Source organism: Pseudorca crassidens, chromosome 11, assembly GCF_039906515.1.
Source record: "Pseudorca crassidens isolate mPseCra1 chromosome 11, mPseCra1.hap1, whole genome shotgun sequence".
NCBI lineage: Eukaryota > Metazoa > Chordata > Mammalia > Artiodactyla > Delphinidae > Pseudorca > Pseudorca crassidens.
Window position 1 is genome coordinate 91,646,834 of NC_090306.1, and position 25,565 is coordinate 91,672,398.

A 25,565-nucleotide genomic window follows, 5' to 3' on the forward strand; every position below is an offset into this window, starting at 1 on the left:
TGCGTCTTCTCTAGTTGCAGTAAGTGGGGGCTACTCTTTGTTGTGGTGCGTGGGCTTCTCATTGTGATGCCTTCTCTTGTTGCGGAGCACGGGCTCTAGGCACGCAGGCTTCAGTAGTTGTGGCACATGGGCTCAGTAGCTGTGGCACACGGACTTGGTTGCTCTGTGGCATGTGGGATCTTCCCGGACCAGGGATCAAACCCGTGTCCCCTGCATTGGCAGGCGGATTCTTAACCACTGCACCACCAGGGAGGTCCGCAAGCTGCTTGATCTTTGAGGCTTCGTTCTAATTTGTAATGATGCGATAATACCTATCTTGCCAACTTCATTAAATTCCAGTGAATGGCTCACACAATCCTCCTTCCCTCCTTTTAGATAAGAAGTGAACTTATTTAGAGAGATACACATTCCACATACAGAATGCAGTCCATCTCAAAAGGCTAGAGGCCCTGGAATATGGGGTTGTTAGTTTTTATGGGCTGGGTAATTTCATAGGCTAATGAGTGGGAGGATTATTCTAACTATTTTGGAGAAGGGGTGGAGATTTCCAGAAACTGGGCCACCACTCACTTTTTGACCTTTGATGGTCGGCCTAGGAACTGTCATGACACCTGTGGGTGTCATGTCATTCAGCATATGCTAATGTATTACAATGAGCATATAATGAGGCTCAAAGGTCCATTGGAAGGTGAATCTTTCACCATCTTGGATCTAGTTGGTTCTAACCAGTTTTTGTCATGTCCTATGGCTATGTCATTCTTTTAAAGGTTGTGCCCTGCCCCCTCACCTTCTGTTTCATCCCCCCCTCAGAGATTTTACTCCCACATTCTAATGGGAAGCAAGGGGCAATGGTCAGTCTTCTGTAACTGCTTCAAGGCTGAGTAGGGGCGTCGACCCTGCCTGTCAGTCCTCCCTCATTTATTAAGGACTAAAACCATATGTAAAAATGTTGGGTAAACTGCAAAGCAGGAATGGTGATTTTTTCTTTTTCTCTGATCCCTCACCCCAGGAATGATGATTTTTAATGTGTTAAGCACCTACTATATGCTTGGCACTTTGTTCATTTACAACATGTCTGTCTGCAAGGTACAACTTCAATCACTACTCAGTTCTCTATGACATGTTCCCCTTATAACATTATCTTCTCTTCGGATCACTGGTGTTTCAGATATTAGTTTTAAAGCAAGATCTTTTTTTTTTTTTGCGGTATGCGGGCCTCTCACCGTTGTGGCCTCTCCTGTTGCAGAGCACAGGCTCCGGACGTGCAGGCTCAGCAGCCATGGCTTACGGGCCCAGCCGCTCCGCGGCATGTGGGATCTTCCCGGACCAGGGCACGAACCCGTGTCCCCTGCGTCGGCAGGCGGACTCTCAACCACTGTGCCACCAGGGAAGCCCTAAAGCAAGATCTTTTAAAGATCAGAATCTATCATAACAACTTTGCATACTCCAAGGTGCTTGATTAATAATTAACAGCATCTTCAAACTCAACTGATCCAGATGGACCCAAATCATGCTCTCTGGACAACATGAAAATCCTACATAGTCAAGCAATGGAGCAGATGTAACAATAAGGACATAGGTGAGAAGTACGGACAGAGAGGCTATGTTAGTTGTGTATTGGAATAGCAGGCACAGAGAGTTGCAAACACTCCAGCAATATAGGTGATGCTTAAAGGCAATTTTCAGAAATAGGAGAAAGAAACTTTAAAATGAACATGAGGGGAAAAAAGCAGTCTTACGCAAACAAAATAGGAAAACCTAAAAAAAAAACCTTCAGTTCCTTGTTGCTCCACAAAATATTCACAAAATTAGAAAATTAGTGAATGTTCATATTTTGTTTATATCTCATGAACTGGTTTTCCCAACCATATGCTGATGACAGGAATGATACAGCCCATCATCAATGTGTGAACGGCAGTGCTTTTGAAAATATTAATGATAAACCTACTGACTTTAGAGGGCTGAAAAAGGGACAAATATGTGCATAGTAATAAGACTCATCTTCATGCCTGAGAAAACCAGACAGTGCCTTATCAAAGGGTTTTCCCAGCTGCGTCCATGCGCCCAGGCATGGGGTTCTTTTACTCAGGGCAGTAAAAACAGTCCGTTACATCAGCTTCATTTGAACATTCACTTTTAAGTGGCTTTTTGCCTCAAATGGGAAAATAACATCTTTAGAACAAGGAAAACAATGTTTGTAGTTTTCTTTTTGAACTCAAAATATTAACCATTACTTTCCAAGGTCATTAATAGGGTCAAGTTTGGTAGAAATGCTACATATAAGAAAAGCTTATAATACAGAAATGCCATGGCACAAACCATCCTTCTCTATTTCTCCTCCTCACCTGCTCCCCTCTTCCCTTCCCAAAGAGTGACTTTCAAAGCATCCAATAAAACGCAACCTATGTATTTAAGACGATCTGCAGCATTTCTTGCACTGACATCAGTTAGTTTTGGGAGAGGACTTTGCTATGAATCTGTTTCAAACAACATCATTGGGAAAGCCCAGTTAGAGGAAGTCCACTCAGACACTCAGTGTTGCCTCATCTCTAGAGAATCTAGCACTTGCCAGAAGCCTGTTTCTCATCTTTAAATGCCCTCCAGCCTTCACAGGTAACCTACATCCTTAAGTCATCTGTGCACAACAGTTGCTGGTCCAATCTGGAGGCATAACTAATGCATAATTATCGCATTACAATTACTAACTTACTGATAACTTTCAAACTCTACCATCAAAACCATTAAAGTTACCGAGTGCTCAGAGTCAAGACATGCTATTTCATATCATACATTTTTCAGAGGAAGTCTGCTTTTCTCTAGTCTTCCAAACAGCATTTAGAAGACACTCCAATGGGGGGTTTTATTATATGTTGAGAGGTAAGTGTTAGAAAAGAATATCTTTTAGGGTGCATCTCTGAAAGCAACCAGGGAGAAAATCAGAAAACAGAAGCACTGTCCAAAGTGAACCAAGAAAAAATACTAATTATCCTAAGCCATAAAACATTAAGCACAAAATATAAACAACGTATTACAACTTTATTAGATTCTTCTATTTTACTGGCTATTTAGACTCAACTATGGCCTTAGTAACCTATAACGTTAACATCTTTGGGTGTCACAGTATATATAATACCTAATCTGATTAGGTGGCACAAGGACTAGCCAACCTGTCAACACAGAGTAACCATTAACATCATAGCTGCGGCCTTTTGATGCTTTTATAATAATTCAATCATAAATGTAAAGATATCTGTATTATCTGAGGGTTCTCTGCTGCTGCTGTGCAAGTTATTATTCAAGAAAAGTCTGCCAGACTAGGCCTAATTAAAGATACCAGCTGATGCCACTTTTACACGGAAGTCAGAAGTCTGCCTCATAGTTAGAATGACAAAGGTAGCAAGTCTATGATGAATTACTTTCTCTTTTGGGTCCCTATCCCTACGCCTCCACACATAACCCCTCCATAACGTATCTCATTATCCATCTAACATCTTGCTATGACCCTTTTATATGCTCCAAGTAAGAATGGTATTTAGGGTTTTGCTCAGTGCAGGGGAAGCGGGTATATGAGTGGCTAAATGGATAAACTGACAAACAGAGGGCAAAAAGAAACATTCCCAAACCTTCCTATTTAATACAATGTTCTTCATGACACCTCTCAGGCTGGAAACAAAGGTTGGTGTAAAGAACTTCATTCTGATGATTAAAGACTTGTATGACTGAGTAAGGCAGTTTCTTGACTTACCCCCACCCCCTAACAGACTTTCCTAAAAACCTGTGGGATAATCAGGGAGGAAGCATATACATCCCTTTCCAAATGCAGGCATTGTGACTCCTCCCAGAAGGAAAGTTTACAACATTGGTTCCTGAATCAGGAGCCTCCCCACCAGCCATTCTGGAACGGGCAGCTACACCTGCACACCCTGGAACCTGTCAGGTCTCGAGTCTGATGTCTGAAGAGCATTTCAGTCCACGTCCACTTCAGTGAGGGTCAGTGGTGTCCAGTGGCTGCCGTCAGGGTTCTATCCTTTGATAACAGCAATCGGTGTCAGTTTAATGGCCTTCTTGCTGATTCCGGCATCATGGCAGGTGTTCACCACATCAGTCACATTCTTATAAGACTCAGGTGCCTGCAGGGGAGGAAAAGTCTAGTTAAAATGGAATCTTTAAAAGCATTAATGTTCACTTGTAATTTAAAAAATGCACATTCAAACAGTACTGAGTTGGTTTTGTTTTTTCTTTTTTTGCCTATCAAATAGGCAAAGGTTTAAAAAAAGATGAAGCTCAGTGTTGGTAAGGGAGTAGTATAATAACACTCTCATCTTGTTTTATATTTTTTCTGTATTTCTCTAAATTTCCCCAAAGAACATATATCACTTGTATAAGTAGGAAAAGCAGTAAATGTAATTGAATAAAGCATATACACTAATACCCAACTGGAAGGAAATGTACCAAATCATCCTGTTTGTGGTAACTGTCTTTGGATGGTGGAGTTATTAGCAGTTTTGATTTTCTTTTATTAGATATTTCTACAGTTGTCAAAATTCCTGGAATGACCATGTATAACCCTCACAATAAGGAAAGGTTATTACATTCATATATATAACTAACACTACATATATGCATGCATACATACATACACATACAATTTATTTCTGTGAGTTTCTAGTAAGACCTCCCCCCTTCCTTCTGTCTTGCCACCATTAGAACAAATCTCACCACACACACCCTTTATCTCCATTCATGTCAACACAGCAAGCTTAGGCCTCTCAGACTGATTCCCGTGGGGGCTCTGTACACACCCCTTTCTAGCCCATCTCCTATTCCCTTCCAGTTTCTGAAACATTTGTTTTTTAAAAACTGTGTTTTTTAAAAACTTTTAAAAACTGTGGCCTCTGAACTCCTTCCATTGAGTCAAAGGCAAAGAACTTCTTCCTTTCTTTTTTAAACACTCCCTTCACTTTCTTGTTCTTGCTGAAACATGGACCTCTGCTGAGGATATTACTTCTGCTTCCAACTTTCTGAAGTGGTAGCTGTTTTCTCTCCCAAACTGGGTCATGCCATGAGGTTGAGAGGTGGGACAGGTGTCCTTGCTCTTCATGGTTCCTTTCAGACCATTCTCCCTCCTTTCTCCCAGTTTTGAATGTTGCAGTCACCATTTATACCACCCACTACTCTTGTTGCTGCAATCATCTGCTAGAGTCTGATCCCCATTGTTACTTAAAGTTTTGTAGCTCCTGGGTCACCCTCACCCTCTCCTGCTGTAATTCAGAATGATTTCAATATCCAGGAAGAGGATTCTTTCAGTAACTTGGCTTCCTAGTTTCTTGATTCCCTCTCCTTCAATGTTTACCTCTGCCATTCTCTCCCAGAGTCCCAAGAACTCGTCATAACCAATGATTACAACTCCTCCACAGTCTCAGCTCCCAGCACCCCAGACAGCCTAGGTTTCCACCTCCAACAATCCTTTAACCCCACGAGACCCACAATCCCTTTGCAACACCCTTCAACAACCTTGCTTCTCCTTTACTTGCAACCCTGGTTAAAGGAAACTCAACATCTATTTCATGCCAGCACCTATACAGTTGGATGTAGCTGAAAAACACCCAACCACTGAATTTAAGCTCAAGTGGGCCCTTGACGCTGTCCTGGCAATCACCCAAAATTTCACTAGGCCAATCACTTTCTTAGATGATGATTTTATACCTTCTCCTGCATCCTCACTCTCAGTTGCTGGCCCTACTTCCTATTACACTGAAAAAACAGAAACAACCAGAAAAGAATCTCCATAAACTCTCTTGCCATATCTTCCCTGACTACCAGCATCTGTACCTTCTCTCCTTTTATTAAGGATGAATTACCTAAGCTCCTAGCAAAGACCAACCCCACCAGATCCCATCTCCTTTCATCTACTCAAGGACACTTCTCTAGTAATTCCCCACTCTTTCCTGCATCTTCAATTTCTCTTCTAGATTCTTCTCAACAGCATGCAAACACATCAGTTAGATCATGTTATTCTTCTGCTCAAAATTCTCCCAAGTCTTCCCCTCATCTCACTCAGAGGAAGAGCAAAAATCCATTTGTAAAGGAAAAAACAAGGACCCACACGATCTGGTGACCCTACCTCTCTAACCTCCTCTCCCTCTTGCTCGCTCCAGTCACGCTGGCCTCCACACTGTTTCTTGAACCTCCAAGTGTGATCTGGCCTCAGAGTTTCTGCACTTGCCATCCTCCCTGCCTGGAAAGCTTACCCCTAGATACCCACATAGCCTGTTCCCTTACCCCGCTCAGGTCTTCACTCAAATACCACCTCACTACACCCTATCTAAAACTGCACCCACTCCCAGTCTCTCCCTATCCCCCTTCCCATTTTTACTTTGTAGCACTTACCATCATTCTACACACTATACATTTTACTATTTGGTAAGTTTCACAGGAAAGGATTTATGTTTGTTTTGTTCACTGCAATATCCCTAGCACCTAGAACAGTTCCTAACTATAGCAGATGTTTAATAAGTATTAGCTGGATGAGTGAAAAAAATCATATATAAAATGTGCAAGTAAAAAGTATACCAAATGTTAATAGTGGTTATCTCTGATTGGTGGAATTCTAGATGTTTTCTTCTTGGTATTTTCTAAAACCTCTTAATTAAAATCAGGTGAAAAATTAAGTTGTTAAAAAATAAAGCTTTGGGGCTTCCCTGGTGGCGCAGTGGTTGAGAGTCCGCCTGCGGATGCAGGGGACGCGGGTTCATGTCCCGGTCCGGGAAGAACCCACATGCCGCAGAGCGGCTGGGCCCGTGAGCCAAGGTCGCTGAGCCTGCGCGTCTGGAGCCTGTGCTCCACAACGGGAGAGGCCACAGCAGTGAGAGGCCCGCGTACCACACACACACAAAAAAAACCCCAAAAAAACAAAAAATAAAGCTTTGTCATACTCTTTAACGCAGTAATTCTGCTTTTGAGATTTCACTCTAATTATTAAAACATCTGAAGGAAAGATTCAGGCATGAAGACACACAGTACAACTTAATATAGAGTAGCAAAGATGTGGAAACTACTTGAATATCCACTATGGGCAGAAACTTAGGGAACTTAGCTAGTAGAATATTTCTCAGTCGTTAAAAATGACGTAAACAATATTATAATAATGTGTTAAATTTTAAAAAGGACTATAAAATGTTTGTAAACTATGATTATAACCAGTTTAAAAAAAGCATTTAGGGAAAAAATGGCAATAAGCATCTTAAAAAAAGGAGGTAATAGTTATGTCATGGCACAGAATTTCTGATGACAATTTTTCTTTTCTCTTAAACTTTTAAAAGGAAGTTATGTTGCTTCTAATTTAAATATGTACATATGTGTACATATACATACATGTAATTTAAACAAAATCTTTGCTCCCTTATGAATCAAAAAAAACCCATTTTCTCAAACATTTCCCCCCTACCTTTTCAAATTTGCTTTCAAATTTAACTGTTAAGTATACAGTTGTGCAAAAGAAAGGTTAAGATGAGTTAGCTCAAACTAAATTTAAAGCTTGTAATATGTAGACAAAGACTATACATGAATGGTAAAAATCATTCTTATGGACCCAGCTCATAATTAACCTCCAAACAAAAGAGAAGACAATGATAGACTGTAACTGAGGTTACTTTTAAAAAAACCATTTCTATTAGCAATACTAAAAATTGCTGTCTCCAGGTACTGGCATAAATTATAAACAGTTTTATGCTGAATACTTATCAAAATTTCACTTACCTCTTCCATAACCAGCTTGGGTGAGGCAACACGGATTGCAATTCCCATGTCTGCCAATTTGTCTAGGACGTCCTGGAAATCTAAATTACGCCTTGACTTTGCTCGGGACAGTGCACGGCCCTAGATTGGGAAAGGAATGAACTTCATTTATAAATTCTGAGCTCCAATTTATGTTCAATCCCAGCAATTATTTAAACCCTTAGGATCATATGCCTTTTCCCTGACTTCTTTTTAAACTAAAAGAAGAAATAAGAGAGTCTTTTTCTATTTAATCAACACTGTAATGTGCTTTTTGTTTTAAGACTCATCCTTTTGGAAGACAAATTTACATCTACAAAGCATTTAGCATTTAAAGACTTAGTTTTGTGTATCTAATCACTACTAATTATCAATTACATATAAATATGTTAATTTAAAATTGTAATCAGTATGTCTATCATCACAAAAACTTTGTGCTCTCTGTGGTTTAAAACAGTTTCTCCACCTTAGCACTTACTGACATCTTGGATGAGGTAACTGTTGTGGGGACTGTCCCATACTTTAGCGGCATCCTTGCCCTCTACCCACTAGATGCCAATAGCACAATTCCCCTCCCCCACTGCGACAACAGAAAATGCCCTGAAACACTGCTAATGTGTGTGGGGAGATGGTTTTGATCACTGGGTTAAAGTTAGGAGTTGGGAGGCAACTGAAAATGAGAAAGGATCAGAGGAAAAAAAGTAGGGTTAATATATATGTGAGGCTCTGTCCTACTGAGAAGGTATCATAGACAGTTTCTATTTTCCACTCCATCACCAGCTAAGAACTTTGATGGCTTAGAAGAGCAGCTGGAAAACTGGTTTGTGGGCCAAATCTGGACTATTACCTGTTTTTGTAAATACAGTTTTATTAGTACACAGCAATACCTATTTGTTTATGTATTGTCTATGGCTGCTTTTCTACTAAAATGGCACAATAGAATAGCTGCTACAGAGATCTTATGGCCCCCAAAGCCTAAAATATTTACTGTCTGGTGCTTTATAGAAAGTTTACCAACCCCTGGCTTAGAAGAGGCAATATACTGAAATAGGTGTGCAGTCTACACATGGGTCCTGATTTGCAAAATGGGGCATATCCTCCAAATCTCGAGTGGACCCACCCAGTAAGGAACAAATTATGCTAATGGCTAGGTCTGTGAATCATTGAGATACAGTTTGATGTAAATTTGCATCAGGTAAAGTTTTATCAGTTACGGTAGTGTGATAATTCCTCGATCTGGATTTTGTGGACTCACAGAGTTGAGGAACAGTCCCTGGCCGTACAATGACCCCACTAAGGTTGAGATACTTGGTGACCTCAGTTAGTTCACTAGACAGTATATATTACGGGGAAAAATTCAGGTAGAAGACAAGACAAACCCAAACCTCAACTTTGTTAATGCTCAACCAAGTACATTTACCTGTCAAAATGCAAAACAATGACTACACTGAAGAGAACAGTGACTACACTGACTACACTGTTTTCATAACTCACCGCTCCATGACAAGTTGTTCCAAAGGTCTCGGTCATGCCCTGCTCAGTGCCAGTGAGAACATAGCTACAGGTTCCCATGGTGCCGCCAATGAGCACAGGTTGTCCAGTGAGCTGAGGAAGCACACAAATCAAACATGTTAAAATTTAGAAAAGCAGGAGCTTCCTGTCTGAGATTTAAATTTCCTCTTGCATTGGAGGACTGTGGAGAAACCAGGGCCTTTAAATGCACTGTGCTCACAACTATATTAAGATATTATTCTGATTCTTTGATAGTTGAGAGGGAAGGGAAGAGGATGGGAGGAAAAATGTGAGGACCAGGAAGGCAGCAGAAGACAGCCTGAAGGTAAGAGCAAAGCAAAACTCAAATTTGTAGTGAAGTGTTTTTAGGAAGAACTATCCCGAGCAAGGCATCTGCCCTCTCAGGCTTGTTTCCTCATCTGTGAAATGGTAGGTTAAGGGTCTTTCTAACTCTATCACAGCCAGACACCAAAAGGATAAGAGGAATGAAACAGACTGAGTTTAATCTTAATCCTGTCTTCTAATCATTCAAAGGCCTTAAAAAGATAATCTTAGTGCATCTTAATGGAGTAGAATATTCTCCATGCAGCACTACAGCACACTGTAAGCACAGATGATGGGGGGAGTCATGCTTCAGAGAAGACTGGAAATCACTGTTCTCATGGATGACAGACTGTTTTCTTTTCACAATTGCTGCTTTCCTGTTTAAATTCTTACGTATTTAGAACTGTCTAAATCATGCCCCCGCTGCTTAAAACCACAAATGGCTCAGTACGTACTTGGTAATCAACCGCAATGAGGGGATGGTGAGGAGGGAAAGCTCGGGTGGATCCCTTCCTGTGTACTAACAGAGTCCGTTCCTTTCCATCCACCACATGCTGTTCTACTTTGGCAATATTGTGAGAAACATCATAGATCACATGTAGGTCCAAGTCATCAGGGGTTGTGTTGAAGACCTTGGCAAAAGCCTAAGAGAAAAAAAGCTTACGTTAAAAGTGGCAGAACCAGCTCTTCAGAACTTATCTTATTGATTCTGGAAGGTCTGTTGGAAGGGAGTGAAGGATTTAAGAGTTCAAAAATAGCAGAATTATTAACCTTCATGTAAAGGACAAAAACTGTCTTTAGACCACAGAGCAAACTCCACTCCATAAACTCCAACTAGTCTTGACCAAACCCATCAGAGGTGCTTCTTCTTCAGCCTTCTGAATCTCAGTGAACGGCACTTCTACCCTCTCCGCTGCTCAAGGTAAATTCTAGGAATAATTCTGGCTTCTCTTCTCCCCTCTCCTGATACCCTGCTGAGTTAGCTTAAGGACACACCGAAAGCTTGGACACTTCGCCAATATTCTGAATATCTATTACATACATTTCCAAAACCAAATTCTACAGGCTTAGATTTGAATACACTATGTTTTAAATTACTTAACTTCATCATGTATAACTGGGAACAGACAAGCAACCTCAACTGTACCTGACGGGTTAAGAAGGTCATGGAAGAGCGGTTGACCCAGGCATAGTTCCCGGCCGCTGCCATTCCCTTCAGGTAGTCCTGACCCTCTGTGGAAGCGATTCGAGCACAAGCCAACTGACGGTCATTGACTATAATCTTGTCTCTCTTCATGGCTTTTTCCATAGCTACCAGCGCATCTGAAAGGAGAGAGCACAACAAGTCCAAACCAGTCAGCTTTCCCTTTATAATTCAGATTTATTGCAGAAAAGTGGGCTAGATTCAAAACCATTCTACAAAGAAACAAGTAAAATACCATTTTCCCTTTAAAGTGTTTCTGAGCTCATCTATTTATTGGTCAAGATATATTTACTGAGAATCTTCTGTCAGAGCTATGTGACACAATATATGCAGGCTCCAAAGAGAACACCTGCCCTCGAGGACTTGCAAGGGGAATGCAAGGTGGTCTGAGTTACTTACTCCCTTCCTGGCATGTGCATGAATGAGAAGTAATAAAATACGTTTTATTGCCATCATGGTTTTTAAAAATAATTTTTAGTGACTTAACTGAAAAGAACTGGAGGTAAGTTGCTAGACCTTCTGCATGCAAATCAAATCCATGATAAAGTGTAAAGCAGAACTCAGTAGAAAGTTCAGAAATACTAGTCAATGCTCCATATATTTGCTAGACAAAATATTCTAACAGGCCAGGCTGGCACAAATTTTTAGATTCCCATAGAATTAAATGTACATACAAGGATGAACCATAATTGCAATTTAGAGTTTACAGTAATTCCACGTGTCTATATAACTTTTCCTATATTCATAAATCCTTTCACTCATCATACAAACGGTCCAAAGTGACCTTTCTACTATTTCCCTGCCTCCTGCTTTTGTTCACACTGTCTTTTGGTCATGAATGTTCTGCGTGTGTGATTGTTCAAACTGCACATGTTATGTGTCCATGAAGTCATCTCTAAAATCTTTTCCCTAAACACTTCTGTCTCTTCCATAGTATTTTATCAATTACTATACCTTCTGTCTTTACTTTTTCTTCTTAATGAACATGACATCTCTCTCATGAGACAATTTGAGGGCAGAGCCCTTGCTATTTCATCTCTGAATCCACTATAACACTTAATCTTGCCGTACAGGTAGGTGTCTAAGACATATTCCCGCATATATCATAAACTCTACAATTTGAAGTCTTTACTGCTCTTTCTTGGTCAGACAGTAATAGTAACCTGTAAGAGTAAATATGGTAACTGGAGCCTTTGACAACACCATATGAAATAATTATTATTCCCATTTTTTTCAGACAAGTAAGTTAAGGCCCAGTGCAGTTAATTTCTGCTAGTTAGGAAAACCAGGGTAAAATCCTGCACAGTACAGTTCCAGCACTTTCTCCCTTTAGTCTCTATATGGTTCCCCACAAAATGTACATTTTAGCACCAAGTCAAAAATTAGGTCCAGAAAATACCTGTGGCTACTTGGTGGCCCAAGCCTCTGCTTCCACTGTGGATCATCACACACACCTGTCCCTTATGGTCGATGCCCATTTTCCTAGCAGCATACTCATTGAAAATCTCATCCACAACCTGGATTTCTGCATAGTGGTTGCCTGCTCCCAGAGTCCCCAACTGCAAATGTAAGAATGTCTGATAAAATAGCTGCATTCAGGTTTGAAAAAATCCATTTGCAAAGCAAATAGGTAAAAAAACCCAATAAAAATAAAAAGATAACCACACATATAGCGTTAACAAAAAAACTTCTAAGCTTAGAAACGCTTCATTCACTTAAAGTAATATCCCACACAACTAAAATAATGTAGACCAGTTCCTGCGTTTATTATATCATTATTTGCTTGAGGCACAGCACATTAAAAGCATCATAAATGAAAACTCAAACCACCAAATGGCTCACAGGACAATTTAAACATCACGGAGAGAAGGGTCAAATTTTGGGGTGAACTCTGGTGAATGTTGACTCTTACACAAAGTCCAAGTTCAAATGATTTTTGAAATATCTGTGAGTTCACTGACACCTACCACTATCCATCACTGGAAGAATATATCCCATAACTGGAGCTAACAGATGCTTTACGGACCCAAAGGATGGCAGTGTTGGAACAGTCTTAGAGACTGCCTAGTTTTAACTATCTCAATTTTTGGATGAGAAAATGAGACCCAGACAGGCAAAAGAGACTTGCCCAAGGTCACAGTGAATTAGTGGCAAAGCCATCACAATTTGCTGTGAATTTCAAACATCGGGTATATTTTTATCTCATGGATACCATGAACCGACAAGGTATCTGCTGTCATCTTGGATGCTAGAAAACTTTCAGCCAAATCTGTAGATTGTCCAAGTTTGTACATATGCAATTTTGGTATACATTTTTTTTTTTTGCGGTACGCAGGCCTCTCACTGTTGTGACCTCTCCCGTTGCGGAGCACAGGCTCCGGACGTGCAGGCTCAGTGGCCATGGCTCACGGGCCCAGCCGCTCCGCGGCATGTGGGATCTTCCCGGACCGGGGCACGAACCTGTGCCCCCTGCATTGGCAGGTGGACTCTCAACCACTGCACCACCAGGGAAGCCCTGGTATACATTTTAAGCCTCATAATCATATCCCGTTTTCCTCCCATCCACTTCTAATTCATGATATCTTGTTTTATTTTATGAACATCTACAAGCTCCTGATAGCTTTTTAAAAGATTAACAATGAAGCATAAACAAGTTTGTGTTCCTTTTGATGTGAAAAAAGCTGGGGTATATTTACTACATGGAAGACAGATTTTTTTCTTCCTCCCAACAAAAACAAAATATGAAAAAAATGAACATTTCCCCTGCAAAGTGAGCGCTACCTGGGGAAGGCCTCTCTTTTTGGCCCTGGCAGAGACCTTACTGGGGTCGGCTTGCAGCATCCTTCCGTACTCCTCGCAGTGCTCCTTGTCTTCAGCCCAGGCATAGCCTTCCCTTAGGGACCAGTCCACACCCATCTCCAAGGCCTCCTCCAAGTCTCTGAGTGAGTAACAAGGTGCAGGTCATTTCACAGCCAAGGCAGATCAAAATCTAAAGATGACCACATCTCAAAGGGCAAAAGGAAGAACTATATTGACTATGCCTGTGTATCAGGCATCGTGCTAGATGTAGTTCATGCTCTCAGCAACTCTAGTTTTTTGAGGAAAAGCGGTTACATAAATAATTGAATATTAAAATTATAAATGCCAATGTTCTTGACATTGACACAGCCCCTCATACTTTTCAAATCTTATTTATCTCTCTGATCCTGAATTCTATGAGGCAGTGATTAAGCAGCCACAGAAAATTTATAACCATAATCAAATATCATTATCTGCCGCCAACTTTACTACAGCTACACTAACTTTTCATAGTAACTTATGAAAAATTACAACTAACAAACAAAGCTATCTCAATGTCCTCAGGCAACACAGGTTAAATTTTTTTTTTTTTTTTGCGGTACGCGGGCCTCTCACCGTTGTGGAGCACAGGCTCCGGACGCGCAGGCTCAGTGGCCATGGCTCACGGGCCCAGCTGCTCCGTGGCATGTGGGATCTTCCCGGACCAGGGCATCAGCAGGTGGACTCTCAACCACTGCGCCACCAGGGAAGCCCAACACAGGTTAAATTTTAAGGTCTATTCCCACCTTCACAGAAGTACTACGTCGCTTTACTGCACCCGCACTTTGAAGCTGAGGTGCACAACGTTAAACCCTTAGAAGGAAAAAGCTCTGATCTTCACCTAAGGTCTAGCCCTCTTACAAAATACCATCCGGAGAGATTACAATGATCAATGGGCCCTCCCCACAACAGCCCATTTCAAACATTACTTATTAGGACAAAATTCCTACCTAAAATATTTGTAAAGATGCTTGGAATTTATTTAGATGTTCCAGGTATGCTTTTCAAAGTGGGACTGCATTCAGGGACCACATAAAGTCACAGAATAAGCATCTTCCAAATGTATCAATTTTACTCCACGTTTTTTTGTTTTTTGGTAAAGGGGAGTTGTATAACAGGTAATAGCTAAAGACATTTTAATATTAATGTCTGTACATATATTTGAATAGAATGCAAAATTCACATGAACTTTTAGATAAAACAGAAGATATTAATGATACATACTTATTAAGCACACCCTTCTGCAAAGTGTAAGGCGCACAGCTTTATACGAGCTATGACAGTACATCAACGGCCATGTAAAAGGCCACTGTGCTGTAGCTTTACATTGAATTTTCTACTTTGGAAATACACAACATCTTAGGTGAAGAACACACTCAGTGCTATCATCCAAAAAGGAAGGTTGTCAATACAGGTTCACTGACAAAGGACAGTGGGGTTCAGAATACAGCCTCTGAAGCCAAAAGATCCTTGGTTTGAATCCTGACTTTACTTACTAGCTTATTTACTATTATCTCTTTAAACTTCAGTTTCCTTTCTTGTGAACTAAGAATAATATTAGGGTTATTATCTACACAAAATGATATACACCTACACTACAGCACAGTGCTCTGCATATAGGAAGTGCTCAGTAATCATCAATGGATATTATTCTATTATGAATTCTACCATATGTCAAAGGCTGTCATGATGAACATGAATTGACTAATGTCTCTAATGAATATTACAGACCTCATGCTTAAAAAAACAATTTGTTACCACTTCTTCAACAGTGACTGAACAATCCCCATCTCCTAAGTGTCCTACACTGGAAATGAACGTGAGGGTCGTGTGATTATTATCTCTCGCTCCCTTTACTGGCAGCTTTCATTCTTACTTGGCATTCATTGGGATGACGCCTTTCGACCCCACCCCAACAGGAATGTGGTCGAACATAGCTTGGGCAAGTTGCTCCTTCACAGGCTGGACATCACTTTCGTCTAAATTGGTTCTTAGCAAGCGGACACCACAGTTGATGTCAAATCCGACGCCACCTACAAAATAGAGAAAAGTTAGTCAAATATTAGCAAAACCAGGTAGTTAGGCTTTGTTACCTGTGGTTTCCCACTATTAATAAAGGGTTTAAAAGACAGCCACTCTTTTAAAAATAGCTATGTTTTAAAGGAGCCAACAAAGTGGTTCTCTGTGGGTAAAGTCTGAGGACAACAAAATTTAAAGTAAATACATACTAAAGGTACTTTGTGGGTCAAGGAGGCAGTAATGAACAAGAAGTAACATCTAGACTAGAGATTAAAATTTGAATTACATGCTTCTCTTTTTTTCTTGATCACTCTTGTCAGGGGTTTATGAATTCTATTAGTCTTTTCAAAGAACCAACTTTTGGCTTTGTTGGTCCTTACCACTGTATATTGTTTCATTAATCTTGCTCAATTATTTCCACCTATCTACATTTTCTGGGTTTAATTAGTTGTTCTTTTTCTAACTTTTTGAGATGGATGCTTAGATCATTGACACTGCAGCCTTTCTTCTTTTCTAATTTGCGCACTGAAGGCTATATACTTCTATCCAAGTATGGCGTTAACAGTAACCCACAATTTTTAGACAGGTATTTTTTAAATTAACATCAGTTAAAATTATTCTGTAGTTTCCATTAGGATTTTTTGTTTTTGACCCATGGGTTATTTAAATGCATTGCTTAACTCATAAACAGTTTTTTTCCCCCCAGGTTTTTATTGTTATTAGTGATTTCTAACTTAATTCTGCTGTGGTAGGATAGTATCCTCTATATCAGTGGTTCTTAGGTGTGACCCAAGAATTCTTTCAGGCCTTTAGGATTAATTGTATAACAATACAATTCTCTCTACTGTACAGTGAAGTTTTCCAAAGGCTACATGACATGTGATAACATGCTTGCTCTGAGGGGTAATGAGACATGTCCTTGTGTATTACTGTTTCTAAACTTTCTCAGTTTTAATTTCCAGTAAGGTAAACATTGATAAAAGCCTTTGAGATCAACCCTCAATAATTTTAAGAACGTAAAGGGGTCTTGGGCCCGAAGTTTGAGAACTGCTGATGTATGATTTCAATGCTTTGAAACTTGAGACATGCTTTACGGCTCAGTATATGGTCAATTTTGGTAAACATTCTGTGTGCACTTGAAAAGAATGTGTACTCTACAGTTCTTGGATGTACTGTAATGTGGATGCATGCACAACCACACATGTATATGAGAGATCAAGGTGTCAAGTTTGTAACAGGATTGTTCAAATCACGTGTCCTTACTGATTCAAATCTGCCATTTCCTCAAGAGAAAAATAGTGCTAAATGTTGGGCTCACGTATCTGCACTTTTCCTCTGGATCTCAGCCTCACAAATTCTTACTGCCTCTGTAGATTTTTATGGTTTCAACAGATGCATTTTTGGCTCTGTTTTAAAAATTTCACGCAGCTTTTCTCGTTGTTCTCGGCAAAGGATTGCCTGAAATTACCTTGTCCACTGCTGCTGGAGGCAGAACTCTCAAGACACGATTCAACCTTTCATCTTTTTTTCAGCCTCTGAACGCAAAGATATTACTTCCAGCGTGAAACATTTTCAGTGAAAGCACACCACAGCAGAAAAGAAGTATACAACTACAAGTGACTAATAATGATGCTAATGAGAGTAAACACTTATCAATTACTTCCTATGTGTCCAGCATTGTTCTAAGTATTTTAACAAAGCTTAATGAATTTAATCCTCACAATAATGCTATGTAGTAAATAACATTATTAACTACAATTTGCCTAAGACATAACTGGGATACAAAGAAGATGTATAATTTGCCAGGGAAGTGTTTCAGTTTCTTTTGTAGCCCATGTCTGAATAGTGCCTGGCACACAGTAGGAGCCCAAATAACTTTAAATAAATATATGCTTTACTTGATATTTTAGTAGCCTCTGAGTGTCCACAATTAATTCTCTCAGTAAATGGGGAAAAGAAATGATAGAATATGATGAGGCTGACATTCACACACAAAATGCAGCTGTGCTCTATTTTAGAAAGGCTACGATTCTGAGAGAAGCTACACACCTGAGTGACCTTACCTGGGGATACCACTGCTTCAGGGTCATTCATATCAAAAGCTGCCATATTCCCAATAGCAAACCCATAACCTGAATGGACATCAGGAAGCCCAATGGATCGCTGAAAGAGAATTAGAAAATAAAATACAGTTTTCTCACTGGCACTCTGGCTGCCTGATAGACCTGACACTAACTCTCAAATAGGCTGGGGGGCTGAAGCCTTCCCTAAATCAAGATTCTGTTTTCATGAAATCTTCTCTATTGGTGGAAATTAGGTGTAAAAAATTCCTAATCATAAAGCCAAATATAGCAGGAAAAACTTTTTTACAAAGTCTGACATTAACTAAGAAAATTGAAAAGAGAAAAACCTTAGTACCACATGATATAGGAGGACCACATACTAACTTTAACGCATTATTACATTTTAAAGATGATTGACAGATTGTGGTCATGTCAGGCTGACAGGAGGAAAATACCTGATTTACACAGGTCCTTAGTGTTTAAGCAATCAGAGACAAATGTAATCCATTTGATGGTATGAAAACTGTACAATTTCTACATCTGGGGCCTAGAAAAGGATACTGACCCAGGAAGAATGGAGGTCAAAACATGGTAGGAATACATGCAGACACCTGGACACTTACGAGTTCCTTAAATGCACAAGCCATGTCTTTTCACTTCTCCTCCCAAGTGCCCAGCAGAGAAACCGGCATAAAGACCTCAGAAAATGTCTGTTGAGTGGATTTAACATCTACCTCTAATGCTGGAATCTGAATGTAGACTCGGGTGAGGGCCCCACTTGTACCATCCAGTTCTATCCCCACCATCGCCGCCACCCTCCTTTTCCAATCATATCCACAACAGCTATATTGCCCTTTGTCCCTCCCCTCAGTCCTAACCCTTACAATTCTTGCCAGTCTTTCTGCAATCAACCTCTTAAATGAGGCCACCGTGAAACTTTCACTGGTGGCAAACTGATATAAGAATAATGTGTACAACAAGAAAACAAAATCTACTTCAAAGGTTCTCAAACACTTATAGATTCTGGCTAAAGGCAACCAGAAACTGAGATGTTACCTAGACTCAGTTATTTCTTTAAATTCCATGGTTATTTCTAGATGTTTGAAGGTCACTGTCTAAATGACACCACTATCAGTTAGGCATGGCCATTCATCCATTCAACAAACTTTCAGACTAAAAAAAAATATGAGTGATTAAAACTGTGAACATAGACTCACATGAACAATCCCAGGCAGGGCGGCCACATTGCCAATTTGTTTCATGGCTGGCAGGAAGCCACCAACACCTGAAAACAAAATTTCAATATTAGAAAAGAGGACATATTTGATTTTTAGCTGAAGTGTATTCATACTTTTCTAGATTGCGTTAATGAAGGGGTAGCGGCTAGGACTGCTAAAACAACAAAGCATAAAAGGGTGTTTGAGATGAAGTGGAAAAGAAGGCAGCACACGCACAGGAAGGTAGTGAGGGCAACCAGAATAATTACAAACATGCTGTCAGTATTCTGTGCATACCACGGAGGATTGCTTGCAAATACTGTACAGGGAGATGTGAAACATAATCATTATACCTTATGTTGTCAGTATAAAAAAAGGGTTCTTTTAACTGTTCATAATATATATCAAAAAAAAGTACTGGTTGTATTCTAAGTGACAAAGAAGGGCAATTTGGAAGAGTTGGGAAAACACTAGATGGAGAGTCAGGGGATCTGGAGTTCTAATCTCAGCTCTGTCACTGGCTGTGTGTCATTTCAGACAAGTCAGCACACCCTGGTGGGGGGCAGGATGAGACTTATTTATTTTAGGTTTGTTGACTAAAAAAATAAAACGGTTAAAACTAGACTTCTATTCTACCATCACCACTAGAACATTATATTACAGTTTTATACATTTATCTCTAAACCTCCCTGTAGTCTTGCAAGATAGGTGTTATAAACTCTCTTTTACAGATGAGAAAACTGAAGTTCAATGAGGCTAATCAGTGCACTGACTTTGTAATTAGACACTCCTGGATCTGAATTCTGATTCTGTCACTGAGAGACTGTGCAACCTTGCACAAATTAAAATGACTTAACTTCACTGAGCCTTGACTTAAACATCTGTAAAATGGAGATATCCTCTTAGAGTTACTTTAAGAATTACATGAGATAACCTATGTAAAGTGCCTGGCACATAGTAAGTGCACAATAAATGGTAGCTCTTGTTATTACTGTCCGAGGTTAGGTGCAAAACCAATCAGGTCCATCCAGCTCCAAGTGCTTCCTACAAGGCCAGGTGGCTAACAATGTGATCAAGAATAAGTAACGGGTTCTCGTCTCATTTGAAGTCTTGATCATTCCTTGACAACACTTTTGTATTTTTAAATTATAATTCTTTGAGTTACCATTTTTCAGGCCACAAGGTAGACACTACTTGTACCGCCACATGTCAAACTCTAATTTACTTACCACCACCTCGACAGGCATTCCTTAATTCTTCAAACATTAATTTTTCCAGAGCATCATTCACATAGAAAACTCCTTCAACCTGGTACCAAAGAAAAGGAAGAATTATGTCTAAGCACATGGACCTGATGTATATAAGTACAGGACAGAATACAAACACTGTAGGCAATATTTATTTTGCTTTACTCTTTATAAAACACTTTCACGCTACCTTAAACAAGCAGAAAACTTCTTACAAGATGTTCCCATCTTTATATCTTAAAAGTGTATTTTATAATGTTCACAGATCATTTTGTTTATTCTCCTACTCTCATAGGCCATATTTAAAAGTTCAACAGGTAAAATATTTTGTGTGTGTGTGTGATAAAGAAACGTCTTCCAACAATGCTCTAAGGCCAAAGGTCTCAGTATTCTTGTGCTTCTAAAATATCAGTAGGTTTTGAAAAAAATAAATGAATCAAAAACTCAGATCTAAACATAAAAATGCAGTCATCTGACCTAAGTGTACCTTTTCTAGGTCTAAGACAACAGCACACTACACTTTACTGTGTCCTATTCTGATTTACAAATCTGTACTTAGGTAAACAGTGAGTAAAAAAATTTTAACAGGTAGCTATAAAGCTGTGTGCTTAGTTTTACCATCTATGTAATTTTAAGGGGATAAAAAAGCTTGACAATAGAGGCACACAAAGGGCAATGGAAGACATGATTATGCAACACCAAAGGACAGAACATTTTAATCAGAGATCAAATATTATGAAGGATCTGCCTAGCATTGAAGAACCAAAGATTTAACAATCATCTGGACAAGGAAATTTATTTATCAGAAAGATGACTTGTGCATCTTACCACTGCATGAATAACAATACCAGTTATGGAAATCGTCTCAATTTTCCAAAGGGCCACATTTATTAATTCACCAAACATTTGCTGAGGACTCATTATGTGTCAGGCACTGTACTGCGCAGTAGGGGAGATACAGAGAATGTGCAAGATCGTGATGTTGTGGAACTTCTAGTCTAGCATGAAGCTCAGACTAGAAAACGTAGAGTGCAATGAGGCAAGTGCTGTAATAGAAGCACAGAGTACTACGGAAGAATCTGATGAAGAAGGGGCTCAACAGTCTAGGGAGGCGGTAGCCGGGGTGGGGGTGCGCTTCACAGTTTGTTAACTTTTTGTGAACACTGAGCTGGCTCTTTAAAGACAAGAGACATTACTGGAGCAGCAGCAACACATTTAGGAGCTGAATGGAAAGATGACGTAAAGATGGGAGAGAAGTATTTTTAAGGAACAAAGAGGAATTTTTAGTGCAGCACACGGTTCTTACAGGAGGAATGGAGATTAAGCAAGAGAGATAGGGAATTGTAAGTGTGAAGTTCACTACTCTCATGAGACTGGGAATACAACACAAGCCTACCATAAAGGTCAGTAACTTTTTAAGAGCAATATATCAAGATTTCAACTCCCCCTTCCCAAGGGAGGGGTGGTAGTAAAGTGTTGTTCAAATAGTTCAACTGGAACTGCCTAGCAAAAATCAGACTTGTCCCCAAGCTGAATTAGCAGGAGTGTGTGCATCAAAAGTTAAGCTAGAATTGCTGACGGAACATAACAGTGTGTGTTACAATTCTCTTAGGATGGTCATATGCTTTTTATTTTCTACTCCATGCAGGGAACTGGATTCCATAAAAAGAAACTAGTCAAAGGAAAAAACAGAGCAAAAGGGAGGTTTGCGACTATGGGCTTTTTCTCCGCTCAGCGTCTAGCTAAGTGCTTTGCTCATAGGGGGCGCTCAATAAGTTTTAATATTGAGTAAGAGGGTGGAGCAGCTATCAGGAACTTCTACCAAGACGCAGGATCACAAACCTTCAATACACTTGCAGGGCACCTAAAGGGATTTCAAAAGCCGTCTAACAACATATGCACCAAAACCTCACAAATGCCGCCTTCTTCATTTTAATGGAAGACCATAAGCACAAATGACAAGGAAGCCCAAGAGATACAGAGACCTGGCTTTCAAACTCTCTGGTATCGGGCTCCCAAGTCTCCATCGGGAAGACGTCATCCTGTCAGAGGAAAAATAAGTGAACTGGACATCACGTCTTAGCTGAGCTTCTACTGGGTGAGTAAAGGAAGCCGTGTAACCGACTCACGCTCAAAGCCCTACTAAAAAGTGCACATTAAAAAGAAAAAACCTGCCCTGTGAACTTTCTAGGTTGCCACGAGAAGCAAGATCGTTGTATTAAAACCCCGCGCATGTCAATTAAAAAAACAACAACAAACCCAACACGGAGCAGTGAATGCTAGAAACTTGGTTCAGCGAACACAGGTCAGTAAACGTTATGTAAATGACTGGTATGACTCAGAGAAGCGGAGTTCAGTCCCAGCAACTGCACCCCGGACTGGCTGTGCCACCTAGTAAAAGCCCACTAATGTCTCTAAGGCTCAGGGACGTAACACATCTCACGGTGCGTTCATGAGACTTCTGTGTGAAGACGCTTTGCAAAGGCCAATTTCGTATTTACTGGGATTCCCTGGACGCACTCCGCTTTGCTCGTCCTCGCGGTTCGGGGACCGCTCCATCCGTGAGGTGGGGCCGCCCTAGGCTGGGCAGCCCCGGAGGCGGGAGGAGTGGGTGGGGTGGGATGGGAACTTTGCTGTGGGCGGGGGCCTCTCCGGCGCGCGAGGGGTCGGGAGGGCTCGGAGGAGACCGGGCCGGGTGGGTAAAGACGCACCGCGGGCCCCCAGCCGGGAAGGCCCCGACACCGGGTCCTGCTCCCCCGCCTCACCTGCATGTTGGGCACGAAGCCCTTCTTGATTCTCCAGCAGCTTTTATTGACCTTTTCCAAGAACTGCAGTTCATCGTTATAACTGCGGCTCATGGCGGCGACAAGAGTGGCGAAAACTCCCGGCTTCGCTTTGAAGAGCCGCTGCCGCGTTGTCCCGCTGACCGAAACACCAACTTCCGGAACTCAACGCGCAGGCGCGGCCAGCTCCGCGGCAGGATGGGCGACGGCTAGCGCCGAGGCTCAAAACTCGTCGCACCAATCGCTTTTTTTTTTTTTTTTTAAGTTAGACTGTCCTCTAGTGTTTACTTTTTGGATGTTAACTAGTCATTTTCTTCTAGGCTAAAGCTAGGCTAAATGCAGTGCAGTAGTTTTTAGTATGATCTAGTTATCCTTCGTTTTGGAAGTGTTTTCCAGCACTGAGAAACACACTGAATCGGGATCAGGTCCAGTTGTTCTAAAGAATCCATCTGCTTGGAGTTTACCTTCCTAGTAGTAAGGGGGAAGAAATATCTGCAGCCGAGAAAGAGAAACGTGTTTAAATAAATACCACAACGGAAATTTTGTAATGTTTCAGCACGAATTTGTGAACACATTAAATAACTTCTTTCAGAAAAGGGCATTCCAAAGAATGAAACGTGACAGCTTATCATTTATTCCAACAACACTGACAGGGGCTTCTATTACGGGGGTATCTATTGCTATTTTATGAGCAATACGAAGATGGGTAAATGGCAGTCCCTATGGATAGCCAGAGCTTCCCAGTCCAGCCTTCTGTGATGACTAAGTACTCTGTGATCGTGCTTTTATCCAGTGTCGCTTCTTCACAGTAATAAGTGAGCTTTAAGTGCCTTCGGTTTCTAATCCTACCTCATGTAAAGAACAGCGACTTTGAAATCAGAAAGGCTTTGATTGAATTTTTACCTCTGCTGTTTACTGGCTTTGTGTGATTCATCTCTTTTAACCTTTGTTTCCTTATCTATAAAATGGGATCATAATTCTTCACAGAGTGGCTGTGAGGATTAAATGAAATGACACTTGGTAAGCCCTCCAGTAAACAGCTCTCTTCCATTCCCCCACTGGATTGTCAGCACCACAAATGCAAAGTGTGGTTTCTATTCATTCCCTACATTATCCATACGGGTTCCCCTTTCCTCCTCTTCTGCCCCAATTTCGCCCCATTGATTGGTTGCTTTAACTTAACCTACTGTGATTTATCTAGGTTTAGTACTCTTCACTGCCATTTCATTTAATTTGAAAGGGAAAACAGCGTAAAACTTAAGCAAGTGATACAACTTCTAGAGTTTCCTGTGTTCACTCTGTTTCTCTCTGGAAACATCTAAAGAGACAACATATTCCCTTTTTAAATCAAGGACTTAAAATTCTTGAAATTCTTGAATTCTGTACAAGCTCAGTTTGTGTTAATGTTAAGGACACTAAATTTTCTTCTTACCAGTCTTATTTTATTAAAAAAAAAATCTGGGGCAAGAAAATTTGCAAATAAAAAGGCAAAATTGATAGCAAACAATTTTAATTAAATACAGGGGACAGTAACAGTAAATATAAAACATAAAATCCAATATGCAGGGAGGGGGGAACCCTAGAGAGCTGAAGGGGCTGAAGGGATCTCCGCTGATAACAACTGATGCAAATCTGTATTTGAGAGTTTCTCATGCACCTCCTTAGAAGTACATGCCTCACTCTTGGCCCCAGAATCTCAGAGACACAGGAACATACAACATGCACTCAAACATGAACACACATTCAAACATATACCCCTCCACACACATGGGAACACACACATCCTGACTGAGCCCTTTCACCCAGTTTGCCTCCCTCTACATCCATGAGGGCTTGAAAAAGAAAACTTCCAGCAATTCACAATGGCTTTACAATTCCTGTGTGTACCATCTTCCTGCTCTGGCTTTACAGGAGCTGTGGGATTAAGGGCGATTTACTTCCTGGAGCGGACTCCAAACAGGCAACCAAGGGGCTGGCTTCCCCCTCCACCGTCCACTTATCAGGTTCAGAGCTTCCCAACCATGGAAACTTGACTGCTGCTTTAAGGACGTTTTATACTTCAGGTCAGTGGAAATCAAAAGGAAACCCTGAAAAGGATGCAACAATGAAGATGATATCAAACTTGGGGCACCTGGAGCCATAGGATGTCTGAGTTTGCCTGAGGGGTTGGGGAGATGTGGTTTCTTTACCAGGTCCTACTGTGCAATACCCTTCCTAACCCCTGTCCCCCTTGTGAGTGCCTCAGACATAGGAACAGGCCATTTTGGATTCTTGTCACCTTATGTGACTTAAGCAGTTATAGAAAGGGACATGGGGAGGGAAGAGGGAGTGCAGGGTAGTATATAGGATTGGAGAACTCTGTCAGAATCTTATGTTCACCTCCCCAAACCAAAAAGCCCCAGAAAGGAAGAAACAAGGTATTCTGAAGTTTGTTAATAAAGATTAACCAGGAAACAGCTCACAACAGATCCCTGAACCCAGAGGAGGGTCTTTGGTTCAGGCAAAAGTTTACTGACTGAGAGAATCAGAAGAGTCAGTCTAGTCTCAGATATGCCCTTTTCCAGGACACAAGCCACTTCACC

General features: G+C 40.7%; 2 protein-coding genes across 5 annotated transcripts in view; both read right to left on the minus strand.

Annotated features, from left to right (window-relative positions):
- Positions 1 to 2,117: 2,117 nt before the first annotated feature.
- RTCB (RNA 2',3'-cyclic phosphate and 5'-OH ligase) lies at positions 2,118 to 23,161 on the minus strand. The gene is made up of 12 exons (XM_067697865.1): positions 22,966 to 23,161; positions 20,183 to 20,261; positions 18,954 to 19,021; positions 17,737 to 17,836; positions 15,531 to 15,687; positions 13,598 to 13,754; positions 12,216 to 12,375; positions 10,760 to 10,935; positions 10,068 to 10,256; positions 9,271 to 9,381; positions 7,759 to 7,878; positions 2,118 to 4,130 (listed from the first exon to the last, which is right to left on the minus strand). Exons 1-12 carry the CDS (start codon positions 23,056 to 23,058, stop codon positions 4,023 to 4,025), a joined length of 1,518 nt encoding a protein of 505 aa, XP_067553966.1. The 5' UTR covers positions 23,059 to 23,161; the 3' UTR covers positions 2,118 to 4,022.
- A 1,314-nt stretch (positions 23,162 to 24,475) lies between these two features.
- BPIFC (BPI fold containing family C) overlaps positions 24,476 to 25,565 on the minus strand; it is a 54,790-nt gene continuing 53,700 nt past the window's right edge. For 3 of the 4 annotated variants that reach the window (XM_067697873.1, XM_067697872.1, XM_067697874.1), the window contains one exon: positions 24,476 to 25,070. In XM_067697873.1, the coding sequence (XP_067553974.1) occupies positions 24,906 to 25,070 (165 nt within the window). In that variant the 3' untranslated portion in view covers positions 24,476 to 24,905. The remainder of the gene's footprint in view (positions 25,071 to 25,565) is intronic. The other variant, XM_067697875.1, reaches the window with a different exon arrangement.